At 46.0% G+C, this 13,799-nt stretch overlaps 2 protein-coding genes across 2 annotated transcripts in view; one reads left to right on the forward strand and one right to left on the reverse strand.

The window, feature by feature from the left end:
* Nucleotides 1–6,281: 6,281 nt before the first annotated feature.
* On the reverse strand, nucleotides 6,282–8,523 carry LOC114895919 (proline-rich protein HaeIII subfamily 1-like). The gene is made up of 3 exons (XM_029223547.1): nucleotides 8,420–8,523; nucleotides 6,992–7,130; nucleotides 6,282–6,944 (listed from the first exon to the last, which is right to left on the reverse strand). The coding sequence occupies exons 1-3, from the start codon at nucleotides 8,521–8,523 to the stop codon at nucleotides 6,282–6,284; spliced, it is 906 nt and encodes a 301-aa protein (XP_029079380.1).
* The window catches only part of PLEKHG1 (pleckstrin homology and RhoGEF domain containing G1), a 222,890-nt gene continuing 215,604 nt past the window's right edge, over nucleotides 6,514–13,799 (forward strand). The window contains exon 1 of the mRNA XM_029223863.1: nucleotides 6,514–6,606. The gene's annotated coding sequence lies outside the window, so the exon portion shown is untranslated. The remainder of the gene's footprint in view (nucleotides 6,607–13,799) is intronic.

Here is a 13,799-nt window from a genome sequence, read left to right on the forward strand (position 1 = left end):
TAAAAATATTTCATTTATTCTTAATAATTCTTAAGTTTATCCAGGATACTCTATGTTAATAGAATCTGATTGGTAAAGGTGGTGAATAAAATTGTTCCTAAGTTTAATAACAAAAGAATTTGGAGAAAAACGTAAGTTTGAGATGTTTATTATAAATTACATATATGAGAAAAGCTCAGTTTACCATAATATTTTAGCAAATCAGAAAGTTTGAAGGTGCTAACTTGAAAGTATCTTGGGGTTAGAACGAGATCATCAGTTCTCATTTTTTAAGGAGCTCCCCAGAAATAAAGCAAAATCTCAATCTTTCTCCATTCACTGCTTCCTTTACCTTTGCTCCCCTGTGTCATCACACTTCCTTCAAAGACTGTGTGTTATAAGCCTACTGATAACTGCTTCCTCCATTATTAAACTCTTCTTAAATTTTAGGGCTTCATACTTTCAAATATCAATGTTCCCCATTCAAAATGAATTTTCCTTTTTTTTTGAGAATTTCATGGGATTTAATTTTGTAAATTTGCCTTACAGGATTGAGCTATTTAAAAGTTCATAGTTTAACTTATTAACTGTTATATGAAAACCCAATTCTAGATCATTTTATTCCTATTCCCAAACATTTTAAACAACAGTTTGCAGTTGATGCAAGAACGATCTTGAAAGTTTGGTTTCATTGGAACTTTTCCTTCTAGAATTTTTGCTTGGACTAAGGTATTTTTTTATCCTTCAAGAAACAGCCTACCACTGTTAGAAATGGAAATGAAAAAAAAGAAGAGCATTCTACTGAATATCCAAAGTCTCCAAATTTGCCAGCAGCTTCTAAAGAGTTGTTATACAGAGACCTCAGTTATGGCCCTGGATAATTATTTTTTTGCGGTACGCGGGCCTCTCACTGTTGTGGCCTCTCCCGTTGCGAAGCACAGGCTCCGGACGCGCAGGCTCAGCGGCCATGGCTCACGGGCCCAGCCGCTCCGCGGTATGTGGGATCTTCCCGGACCGGGGCACGAACCCGCGTCCCCTGCATCGGCAGACGGACTCTCAACCACTGCGCCACCAGGGAAGCCTTGGATAATTATTTTTAAGATGATGTTGGATCTGAAAGAGAACTGCCAATATACAGTCTCAAAGACCATTTTTTTTGGCATTAATGAATAAGAATAATTATGGCGTTTCCCCCTTTTCCGCTGATCATTTTGTTCTCTAAAAGTAGTTCCGTTTTTATTCCTTTCTACAGCATATACATTCAGATCTTGACATTCAGATCTTTTCTCACAGGCAGTAAGGCTAAGTCTAAAGTTGTACAGAAGAAAGGAAAACTAGATAATCACTAAACTCCATTTGAAGGTAGCAACACAGAAGGGTATGGGCTTCAGTGGGCTAAAAATCTCTCCCCTCCTAATTTGTGTTAGCTCATGTACTAACTGAGCCTCAGATGTGCTCTTCCTTCAATCCACACACTCCAACTGGCAAATAAGGTCTAAACAACCTGCGTGGTTGAGTGAGAGGAGGGATGGGACCCAGGAATCCCTGGGACCAGCATCACCACAACAGGCGCCAATCACTGGTCCTTTGCTCTGCCTCTGCCCAATATTCTAGAGTCCCTGTGTTTCCAGTGGCCTTTAATGAAACATCATGCACAGTAAAACCTTAATCTTACTATATTTTACGTCTTCCTAGCCTGGTCCCTGAAAGAGCTTAAATTTGAGATGTCCAGGCTAAAGGGACTCTTCCCCATGCACTTCAGGAGATGCTGTTGGTATTTAGGATGGGACAAAACTTTGTGGTGCGGGACTGTGCCAGATGGCAGAAAGTTTAGCCACCCTGGCAGCTAACCACCAGTAGACTCCCCCTTCCATTGGGACAACCAAACACTGCCACCCCCCTCCATTTCCAAAGGACTCTTCCTGAGGGGAACTTCTAAACATAGTTGTTTTGAGAAATAAAGTTGGAAGTAACTCCTCCCTCTAACACATCTGACAGAGAAAAAGGCTCAAAAAATACATCAAATTACAAGAGCTTCCAAATGTGTACTCTATTATGAACTTGAAAATAAAGCTACTTCTAAAGCAGAAGCATAAATTGTCCAGTGATGCTTTATTTTGGTATAATACCACTGAGAATGGTGGTACCACAGAGATATTCAGGCCATCTGCATACAATAATATTGGCTTTGGTTAATTTTTTCCTGCAGATATCAATATTTATAAAGCACGTACATCTTACTTTACTATATTGATCAAACTTGAGAACGTTTAGGCAATTGAAGGAACAGATAAAATTATGATGGTGGCCGTGAGCTATTTACAGTTCTTATTTTCACACGTTTCTGTTATCCTGGCACGTTTCTGCCGTGCTTTTTGCATTTCTTGGTGCTTCTTTGCCGACTCCTTGCTCTGGCTGATATCTCAGGACCTCCTCCTCTACTGGGGCCTCTTTAGCAGCAGGTGATTATGCTTTTGAAGGAATCTGATGCCCTCACTATGCTAGCCCGATAATGGGTTCACTTCACTATATTTATTATCCTTGATAGATAACGAATTTACACTTGCCTCCTGGACACCAGCTCCTAAGCCACTAGGCACTAGTAAAGGGAAATTTAGGTGCTCTGTTGTAAGCCAGCAATGCGGATATTCTGAAGTATCAGGATTTCTGGTGAATTCTTCTACCTACTTTTTTTTTTCAAGATTTTTTTGACGTGGACCATTTTTAAAGTCTTTATTGAATTTGTTACAATATTGCTCCTGTTTTATGTTTTGGTTTTTTGGCCATGAGGTATGTGGGATCTTAGCTCCCTGACCAGGGATTGAACTCGCACCCCCTGCACTGGAAGGCGAAGTCTTACCCACTGGACCGCCAGGGAAGTCCCTCCTCTACCTACTTTTAAGCCCAACTTAGCTAGTCATTAATAACTAGGGACCTTTATTATTTTACCTCTCACTCTTTAGGGTAAGCACAACTTCTTGATTTTTAAATCTTCTAGCTGATTAGAGGCTTGAGAGACAGGAATGCCAGCACCAGCATCGACTCTGATCTCCACTCCTGACTGGAGAGAATTTGAAGCCACGATGCATTTGCTTACATTCTTGGTTTTCTGTCTTCCCTACATGAGACTCTGCCATAAGTCCCTTCTCTTACCCCAAATACTTTGACATGGTCAGAATGTTCTAGATCTTTTTCAAACCAAATTTGAAATAGAAATAGCTTAGAAAGTTAAAAAGGATAAATGCCACCTGTGTTTTTTCTGAGGTGCTCCTATAATCTAGTGGACAGGGTATTTCTGATCTTGGGTGATCATAAATTGAGTGCAGCCATCATCGGCACCATAAAAGTTATCACCCAAAGTCATAGAATGAAAGCAAGGCATGACCCAGCCTTTTAACTCTGTAAGCTTTGCAAACATTAACTCCTACGTGTGCATGGATCAGTGACCCTGAAATGTGAGTCTATACGAGACTGTGTCTCGTCGCATTGCCTTTCGCTAGAAATAGCTGAGTTAGTGGGACACATGGAGAACCAGAATGCACAGCCCCGTGTCTGAAGCCCACTCTGCCACATAGAGTGTGTGGCTTTGAGCAAGTCACTGAAACTTCCTGAATGGCTGTGACCTTGTATGTAATTTAGGGGTTATAGGTTTGTACGAGGGATGATTGAGAAACCGTAAGAGATACTCAATGATCTCAAAAAGCAAAAACATTTCTTCTAGATCTGATCTATTCAGGAAAGAAAAGGGTATGATTTGAGGGATCTACTAGGTCTAGGTTGGTTGCCTTTAGATCTTTCGTGCCCCTTTTCCTGCTCAGTATCACTAGATTGCAGGGTGGCAGCGGGGATGTCCCTGCAAGCGGAGTATTCCGAGTCCTCTGTCAGCTGGCTTCATCCAATGCAAGGTACTGGACTGGAGGGTGAAGGAAGGGAGGAAACAGGTATTTCTCCCCCTCCCTGCCAGTGTCTAAGACGGTGGCTATTTCACTGGGCAGATACTTCCCATCTGTAACACACCCCTCTCCCCGCCCTTTCTGCCACGGGTGATGGTGGCTTTCCACTATTGTTAATTTCTGGACTGCCTCACTGTCTCCAGTTGGATTCTTGGTTCTTCTGTCACTTGTGGAGACAATTCCCTGCATTAAAGTCTCTTTCTTACAGATACTTTAAGTGGTTTGTTTCCCTTCTTTGACTTTGACTGATATTAATAATAGCAACAGGAAGACCTTTCACCAAAACAATTTTCCCAGTACTGGATGAATCATTGGAAAGCCATTCCACTGGATTATGTCCCACAGAGGGGGAGAGCAGCACATCACAACAGGGGCCGCTGCGCGGTCGCACTTACAACTCATGTTGTCGCTCCACCCATCCACCCACTGAACATTTTATATCTACCATGAGTTAAGAGCTGACCTAAGCCCAGGACACACACGATAAACTAGACACACGGTGTGTCAGACCAGGCGGTTTCAAGGTCACTCTCTAATGACGTGAAGGGCAGAATGTGCTTATTTGGGAATCAGGAGTAATAATGCGGGTTAGATACCTAATGCTATGCTTGGCACACAGCATCAACAAAAGAGATTTCACACTCCTGTTTCCAGGAGCCACCTCCCACCTCATCAATACACTGAGGTGAAATGAAGTGAGCTGGACAGGAAATATAATAACCATTAGGTAGATAAAGAACCAAAGTTCAGAATCGTTATGTGCAGCTAGCAAGTGTCAGAGTCTGCAGCCGATGGTCACACCACTTCACTAATTGCTTTACTCTAAGTCATGTGTGCTAAGTCATCTGTGTGACTCTGTGGGGCTGGGGAGTGGGGAAGCAGAGAGCACATTTTGCAGGGAACCAGGAAACCCTGCTTCTCCTCCCTTCCTCTCCAAGTGGTCCCCAAACCCCATCTGTCAGACACTAACACATCAGTTAGGCTCTTTGAAACTAAGGTCTTTGAATCTAAGTGTCAAATGAGGGCCAGCACCTAGCTCACAGGATTGATAGAGACCATGAATGTGGTACATGCTGTACGGTGATGGGCGCCTGCTCACTTCATGGAAGGTAACAACATCGAGAGACGGTGTGACAGGCACGGTTTTGTGTGAGCTCTGGGTACTGGAAAGGGTCTGATTCAGCCTCCTGAGTCTGCAGGTACTGTCTGTGAAAAGAAACTAGCCCCTGTCCTGCCGACCTCACAAGGGTATTGCAAGATCAACGGAAACCATGCTTTGAAGATGGCAAAAATCTGTTTGAGTTGCGTTGCAAATCTTCCATGGTAAATGGACCCCGAGCATAACCCAGTCTCATAGCTTTAGGTAATGCAAGTCAGTTGTGGAGACAAAATAAATTGTAAAACAGAATACAAACTGCACGTTGTAGGGAGAGAATTACGACATTGTGTGGCCCTACTGCTCAAAACCTTATTTTATTTCATATCTTTATGATAATTTTCATAACCGTATTCATGCATCAGAGCAGATAAAAGGGGGAAATCAACAACAATAATAGCTAACATTTACCCAGCAAGTGTGCCAGGAACCTTCTAAGCCTTTCCTGGGCATTAGCTTATTTACATCACAAGAAGCAACTCTGTGAGGTAGGCGCTGTCATCATTATCCCCATTTTACAGATGAGGAAACTGAGGCACAGAGAGGTTAAATAATTCTCTCAAGGCCACACAGCTCGTAACCGCTAAAGCTGAAGAGCTGTGAACAAGTCATGTAAGAGTGCATTCTTAAGAACTACAGAACCTAATGGAGTCAATAGGCAAACACATAAGGCTGCCTTTGAAGGGAGGTAAGTGCTGAGAAATCACTTCGCGTGCCTTTGACGTTCATCTTAGGCACCTTCGACTCAGGTCATCATCTCACTGCACACACAGCCGGTGCCTTTAAACACCTATCTGGCTATTTCAAAGATTAGTCTTCTTTGCCTCCTTTTCCACTTTTACTTTCTCTAAGCAAAGGTTAGTTGGTACATTAACTGAGGTCATTAGGGTAATGACGCCTGAAAAACAGTGAGCTTCCTCCCTCTTTGTGCATATTATTACCCCAGAGCTTCTGTGTTACTACTAAAATGTCGAATTAATCATTCGGGGTATTATTTTTGCAAAATCATATGGGAAACTATCACGTCTAAGAGAAAGCTAAACCTGAGGATCCCGGAACATGAAGAAAAGTCATGTGTCTGCGAAAACAGTAGCAGGGATTTTTTTTTTTTTTTTTGGTAACTTTTTTTTTTCCCCCGGGGGCTGTAATTTGACTGCTCTCTTTGGCAACGCTCCAGAGACAAGTCCAAGTGCTTAATCTCTTTCTCCTTCTCTCTCCCCCTCCACCTCCCCACCGTTCTCGCCCGGGCAGAGGGGAGGAGGCACCGCAGATCCGCTGCTCGCGGCGGCGGGGCCCGCATCCCTGCGCCGGGAGGGGCGGGTCGGGGCGCGGCCGCCGAGCGGGGAGCGCGGCCGAGCGGCGGGGCCGAGCCCGAGGAAGAGGAAGTCCGAGCCGGGGCGGCGGTGCAGGGCGCTCGGCGGGCGCCGGAGCCGGCGCAGCGCAGCGCAGCGCAGCGCAGCCGCACCTTCCCGGGCCGACGTGCGAGGGCGGCCCGCGCCGGGAGCCGCCTCTATCCGGGTAAGCGCCCGCTTCGCTGGACACCGGGTCCTTTTCCAGGGACGGGACCGCTCGGCCGGGAGCCCCGGGGAAGGGGAAGGGGCCCGGGGCACCCTCGGCCCGGCGCCCCAGATCCGCAGGTGGAGGCGAGCGGAGCGCGGTACCGGGTTCCCGTCCCCCGCGCGCATCCTCGCGGGTGGGGGCCGGCGGGGTCGGGGGAGCGCCCCGCCGCCGGGACCTGGGCCCGCCCCTGCCCGCCGCCGTCCTGAGGGGGCGACCCGCCGCCGCCGCCGCCGCCGCCGCCCGGCTCCGGGCTCCGCGTCCCCGAGCCCCTGGCTCTCCCGTCCCTCCACCGGCTGCTGCGGCGGAAAAGGGGCTCCTTAGTGCGCGCAGGAGCGTTACCAACCCAACCCTCACAGCCCAAACGGCACAGTCGGAAAACGGGACCCGAGCGCCCGCCGCTCTCGGTCAGCTCCCCACCACCGGGCCCGGCCGCCTGGGCCCCCAGGAGCGGCGAACCGCGGTGGGAGTCGGAGGCCGGGGCTCTGTGGCGCGTTTGGCTGGCAGGATCCCTGCCTTTGTAGATCTAGCCTTGGTGTCCCGGCTCTGCAAATACGTCCCCTCGGTGGGGGGGGGGGGACGGGGGGGCGGTGTCGAAAGCCGGTGTCCCGTCCATCACGGGGTCGATGTAACACCTGGTCCACGGGGACTCTGCCGACCTTCCTGGCCTCGGAGGACAGCCAGGGTCTGCGGTGATGCCCACAGCACCTCCCCCTCCCCCCACCCGCGCTTTGTGTCCTCTGGTGAGACTTTGGTTCTTAAATCAGAAGCCTAGGAAGGTTCTAATCGGGAAAAGTCGTTAAGCTGTGGCATTTCGTTCCGTTCCTGGGAAACAATGAGGTGGATGACTTTTTAAACGCTCTGGTGGAGTCTTGTTTGTAGAGCCGGTATTTCATTAAGTTCTGGTCCTTAACCCTCCCTTTGTACCACCCTCAGGTGGCCAAGGCTACTGCACATAGTTTTGAAATTGTAGAGGGTGAGTCCGGGGGAAGGCTGTTTGCAGCAGGCATCGCGGAAGACAAGGTCGATCGCAGAGGGAGAGTTGGTTTGGGGGTTTTCCGACGACTGGGTACAGAACTTCCTTGTGTTTTCGTATTTAAACCAGGAGACCAGCATGTTGACTCTGGGTCAGATTCGTCTTCGAACAGAATTCCAGGCCTAGAGAGATCATGTAATGCTATAAACACAGTTATCAAGTGTTAAAATCAGCGTCTCCGGGCCGCTCAGTTTCTGTATACTTTTAAAGAATTTATGGACTTTGGATTTTGATTAAACGCTGTTAAAACATTTCCAGGCTTATCGTGTCTGGGAATAAGAAACTCCATTCTAATTTCATCTTTGCCAAGTCAGACCTGAGCAAGCTGCTCCACCTCTGGTGGCCTTGGCTTCTCCCTTGTGAAGTGATTTAGAGGAACCAGGGGGTTTCTAATTTAGCTTCAGGCTCACTCCTCACCGCACCACTCCCACCCCCATAGTACTTGTTTGGTCTACTGTATTTAAGATTTAGATACAAAAGTGATGGTTTGATATTATGGTCCTTTACCATCTTTGAGTCTGACTTCCCAATTCCTCACTTTGCTTTTGGTCCTATTTGAAACCTGGTGTCTAAGCCACCAACGCCCCCGAAGAAACGTTTTCCCCAGAGTTCTCCTTCCTCATTGGCGTCATCCTCATAAGGTCATCAACAGCTGTCACTGCATGACCTTCCTTTTCCCTGGTATAGCTCTCCCTGAAGCCTTCCACTGAAGGGCAAGGCGCAGTGAGAAACGGTTACCTGGCAGTCAGACCCATGCCTGAATCCTGCTTCCCTTGATGGTTTTTTTCCTGCTCATCTCCATCCTCGCCATGGGCACCAGCTTCCTTCGGTGACTTTAACATGGACGATGTTACCAAATACAAGCTTAAATATTTCACTGGGAGACTGAAGATTAAATTTCACTGGGAGACAAAAAGATTAAATGATCATTTTTTAACAAATTGATAGGAAGTGGCCAAGTAAGTTTTCAGAAGAAAGAATAACCAGTGCTGTCTTGTTCTCCTCCTTTTTGAGGCTGTGATTTTTTAAGTGATTTAGTGGTTTGTAGTCTGACACATAAACACAGGAAATGCTTGAGTAGCACGAAATCTTTTGAGCCCTTAGTAGACTATAAAGCAATTCCTGAATCGATGCTCTGATCTTTAAAGGCTGCAAAATCCACTTTGTACGGATTTCTCTTCCCTCCCCCTTTGCGAGTAGTTGGTCTTTCGAACAGCTGCCACCTGTGAATCCTCATGCAGGTGAGATTATATCCATGGAACAGTAAAACTAGATGCATCTTGGATGAGCCAGCCAAGCCCGTACATCTTAAAGATGTGTGAAAGTTCTAGTGGTTAAGAACAAGTGCTCTGGAACTAGCTGACCTGTGTATGAAGTTTGCCTCTGCAGCTCAACAGCAGTGCGACCTTGACCCCTCTAAGGAAGTTATTTAGACATGGATTATTTTATAATGGAGAAAATGTAGCAGTCATAGTTGATCATTCTCTCCGGATTATCTCACCTTTGCTCATTCCTTCCTCTGTAAATTTAGGAAGTAGTGACCCTTCCCTCCTGAACGGTGCTGAGCATTGATGATTATTAACAAATTAATCTGTAGTAAGTGGTGGGTGCGCTGTGTGCTTCCAAGATGATTACTGTCGATAAACCAAGTCCCAGGAGTGAGTGATTTTGTTGGCAGTTATGCAGCTGTCAACTGGCAAAGCTGTGATTTAACCCAGGATCACTTCTCTTACCCCTGAACTTCACTACCTAGAAATGGTGGTGGCATGGGGACATGTTTTAAATTAAATGTAATGGTTCACTCTTTAAGAAAAAAATCCCTTGCCTCTTTTGACTTAAAAAAGAACATAGCTTCCAAAGCAAAATGTTCATGTATTCAAGCAGGGATGGGAATAGAAACATCTTCTAGACAAAGACCCTAAGCAGCCTAGTGCTTGTGTATGGCAGGCATCTCAAATATTAATGTTTCATGACAGCCTGCATCAATCTTGCTTTATAAAATGAAGAGCTGACCCCAAACCAGTTGGGCATTCAGAGCCATGGGCGTCTGTGCCAAGGAGAACTTACTAACTGCAGGGCCCGCTTTCAAGTAATTAAGAGATGGCTCCATGCTCTGCTTCTTATTGCTCATGCTGATGAAAAGCAACAGATGCTTTAGCAGAGATGATAGAAATATAGGCTGGACATCCTAGTGAGGGGGCCTGGGTTTGCTTTTAAAGTAACTAGGCCACAGGTCATCCAGATGCTGCAGAACAACTTCATGGATGCTTGGGTGACCCCCATCCCAGTGATTAGAAGTTGCCTGTAGTTCTAGCGTAGTTTTCATGTTCGAGTCATGTTTAAGTATATTTCCAATCTATATACACAAAGTTACCCAGAAATGTTTCTCTGCTGAGCTACAAGCCATGTAAAAATCTCTAAACCTAAACATCTCCTTTTGGTAAATATTGAATTACTGTTTGATGGAAAGCAAAAGTAGGCTGGATTCATGGATTCAAACAATCCCTAACCCTCCTCTTCTTTCCCCCTTCCCATCCTGGAGGAGGAATCCTGGAGGAAGGGCAACTTCAAGAGTTTTAATGTTAGGCTAAGTTTTTAAAAGATTCCAGCTACGCCCCCTTGATGTACTAAACTGATGTCTTTAATTAAGAAAGCTATTTGGGTAAGCTTTAATGACCAGGGTGCTGTTGAGCCTACAGAAGCCACTTATCACCAGCATTAGGAAGATCAAACCATTGCAGCATTTGGCCAAAAGCTAGTAAGCCTTCAAGTGTGAGAAGGACACCTTTTAAAAAGATCAAAGACAAAGTTGAAACGTGTGTGAGTGTAATAATCGCTGAAACTTTAGAATTTTCATAAAAGGAATCAATAAATCTAATGTTTGAAGTGGAAAATAGATCTTACCATTGTCCACTCCGTGTCCAGTGACATTAAGCACTGACTTAAATGCCCTGACTCTGAACAGAAATGGAGGAGGACGATGAGAAGTTCTAGATCAGGGGGTGGTGAACCTTTTCCTGTAAAGAGCCAGATGGAAGTATTTTAGGCTTTGTGGGCCATGTACATGCCTGTCGTATATTCTTTGATTTGTAGAAGGGGGGATTGGTTGTTTACATAAACCCTTTAAAAATGTAAAAACCAGGGCTTCCCTGGTGGCGCAGTGGTTGAGGGCCCACCTGCCGATGGAGGGGACGCGGGTTCGTGCCCCGGTCAGGGAAGATCCCACATGCCGCGGAGCGGCTGGGCCCGTGAGCCGTGGCCGCTGAGCCTGCGCGTCCGGAGCCTGTGCTCCGCAACGGGAGAGGCCACGACAGTGAGAAGCCCACGTACCGCAAAAAAAAAAAAAAAAAAAAAAATGTAAAAACCGATCTTTGCTTGAAAGCCATACAAAACAGTCTTTTCACTGGAAATCTAAATAAATGTTAGTAAACCAAAAAAAGAAAAAAATATGGCAGCCGTAGTTTGCCAACTGTGTCCTAGATGAAATATTCTGTCTGTGATATCCTTTAGTATTTTTGTGGAGCCCCCAGATGATAAATTTCATAGGCTCTATCTAAGCTGACTCGCTATAGACTGACTTATAATCAAATCTCCTGTGTTACTGTTTTTTCCAGTCACTCTTCTTTATTTTCTCTTTACACTGGGCTTAGAGGTCTGTGTTAGACATAGCGATCAGTTGACATAGGACTGACAGCACCAAATTTCAACATTCATCCTTGAGTGAGATGCAGGACAGGGAGAGAAGCTCAGCTGGGATGGAATAAAGTCCACATTGAAACGGGTCATTGACGAAGATCATTGATCATATGAAATGAAGTTCAAACCCCCCAGGATGGTACCCAAGACCTTCATGCTCACCTTTCTCCTAGCACCTTCCCAGGTATACTCTATGTCTCTCTCACTCAGGATAACTCAGGATAACCCCTATATGGGCTGTGCTCTCTCTCACCAATGGTGGGATCCATCCGCACAAAGTTTAAATATACATCTCTTTTGTGGAGCCTCTCCTGATCTTATTGGGAAGAAATATGGGCCCCTGCAGCTCCATATTAACGCAGGACCTTACACGTGAAGCATATAGAAGGACAGAGAAGTGTGGTGATCCCCAGTGGACAAATATTACCTTTCAAGTTTGGGGGAACAGTCTTATTCTTCTCTGTAGCTTCAGAGATCCTACCTCACATCTTTGGGCCACTAGCAGAATCAGACCCATTTCCAGGCTTTGCATGTGATACACAGTATAGCATGGCACCGATGTGTCTGGATTTGAAGTCAGGCTGAGCTGACATTTAGTCTGGGCTTCTCCACTTTACCTGCTGCCCCATCTTTAAAGTCAGTAATGAGAATGACCTCTCAATTGCTAGGAATAAATGAGATTATTTTTCTCTGACAAGCATTTAGTTCAGGGTCTGACGTGTAGTGATTGCTCAATAAATGGCAACTTTTGTTCATTCCAGGGTCATCTATTGAGAACCTACTATCCCTGGAATGGTGCCTGATGCTGCTCTAGGAATAGCAGTGAATACAAGAGCCACGGTCTCCATAGTGATACGATCAGTAAGCGGAGAGAATCAGGGTAGGGGATGGGCCACCGTAGACTGGTGCTCCAGGAAGCCTGTCAGAGAAGGCAAGGTTTGAACTGCAACTTTAATGAGATTGATGAGTCCCTGTTTCATCAAATCTAAGATGCTTTTGAAACACACCCTTTTTTAATGTACCATTAAGAGAGAAGAAATGCTGTCAATAAAATTGACACAGTCTCCTGTAAGATGCACCCCTAAGCTGTGAAAAATGTGCATCTTAGCAGCAATGAAATGCATTAATATTAGTGCTCAATAAATATCCATTGAATAAGTTAGTGTTATGCCATGGTTGCATCCAAGGTTCAGCTCCGATGGTTTACGTTGTAACTGAGTTTGTCTCTTCTGTTTCTTAGGTCTGAAAGATTGACTTGGAACTAGCAAAGGGTACAATATAGTAAATTAAAGTATTGTGAGACATTTGTGATCCAACGTGCTTTAAAAATAGTCTAAAACATTTGCTTTGGTCATCTCAATGGGCAAAGTGTCTTGGTGACTCCTGTCGAAGTGAAATTGGCCTGGACATAACTTGGGTAGGAGTGAAGTTGAGCAGCTCTTGCAGCCGATAATTCCTTCTGGCAGCTGTCCGTAGAGATGTGTGAATCTTTAGTGCACAGAATGGCCTTCCTCAGGGCAATGAAGGCATTAGCTGGAGCTTACTTCCTTCTGTTTCCCAGATTTAACGTAACATAAATACTCCTCTTCTCCTCTGTATCCCAAGGGGCTGATCATTCCTCTAACCAAGCAGGTCCTCTGTGATAATGAAATGAAGGTGGCTCCCTTTAGAGCCACCCCCTTCCCTCCTCTGGCAAGTCTCTGGGTTTTCAGAGTCCAAGCAGTGTTCTCCTCTCTCTCCCCACCCTCCTCCTTGCTTAGAGAGTAAAACACTGCTTAAGTCTTCGCTTTCTGACCACCCTCTAAACCCTATCCCTCGTCAAGATCTTTTTCCGAACCCAGTTGGGAGCCTGCTCCAACTCTCCCCTTCTGTCCAAGATCTCAGCTTCTGGATGGATGACTCAGTGGGAGCTTTGACAATACTTAACTATTTCTAGCTGTCATAAAGTGCGCTTTCATGCTGTTTTGATTTTAATTTCAACATGTCACTCAAGTCCCGCGCAGACGTCGGCACGCCTGCCCTCCACACATGGTAAGCGTGCCTTTCCTTCTGCCCATCCGGAGTCTGTTCTTGTGGGACCCTTTCAGCAACTCCCACCCTCTCCCAGCAAACTTCCCTGCCTGCACCCTGTCTGGCTGGGAAGGGTCTGTCAGCACTAGGCCACGGAGGAAGCGAATGCAAACCTTGCTCCCTTCCAGGCACATCCTTCCTCCACCTTCTCCTGTGACTGAAGCCCTCATGCTATAGGGGGTCTTTAGAACCCTTGCCACCTCTAGCTGAAATATGAGTCTTTGGAAACAAGTAGATGCAACGGAAAGGCCATTTGTAGGCATTCCAGGGGAGGCATAGTAACCACGGTCCAGCCTCAAGATGATTTAAGGCTGTCTCCGACCTGTGGCTGGGATGCTTGTCGGGGTGGAAG

Source organism: Monodon monoceros, unplaced genomic scaffold, assembly GCF_005190385.1.
Source record: "Monodon monoceros isolate NGI ecotype Baffin Bay Population unplaced genomic scaffold, NGI_Narwhal_1 Super_Scaffold_15, whole genome shotgun sequence".
Lineage (NCBI taxonomy): Eukaryota > Metazoa > Chordata > Mammalia > Artiodactyla > Monodontidae > Monodon > Monodon monoceros.

What these genes read in the sequence shown, in the direction of transcription:
- LOC114895919 (XM_029223547.1), bottom strand. Translation starts at nt 8,523, where the DNA reads ATGTTAAAGTCACCGAAGGAAGCTGGTGCCCATGGCGAGGATGGAGAT. An exon ending in GGCATGGGTCTGACTGCCAG is followed by an intron (nt 7,131 to 8,419) that starts GTAACCGTTTCT and finishes AACGCGCCACAG; the next exon opens with AGCCCCGGCCTCCGACTCCC. An exon ending in GTTTGGGCTGTGAGGGTTGG is followed by an intron (nt 6,945 to 6,991) that starts GTTGGTAACGCT and finishes TTTCCGCCGCAG; the next exon opens with CAGCCGGTGGAGGGACGGGA.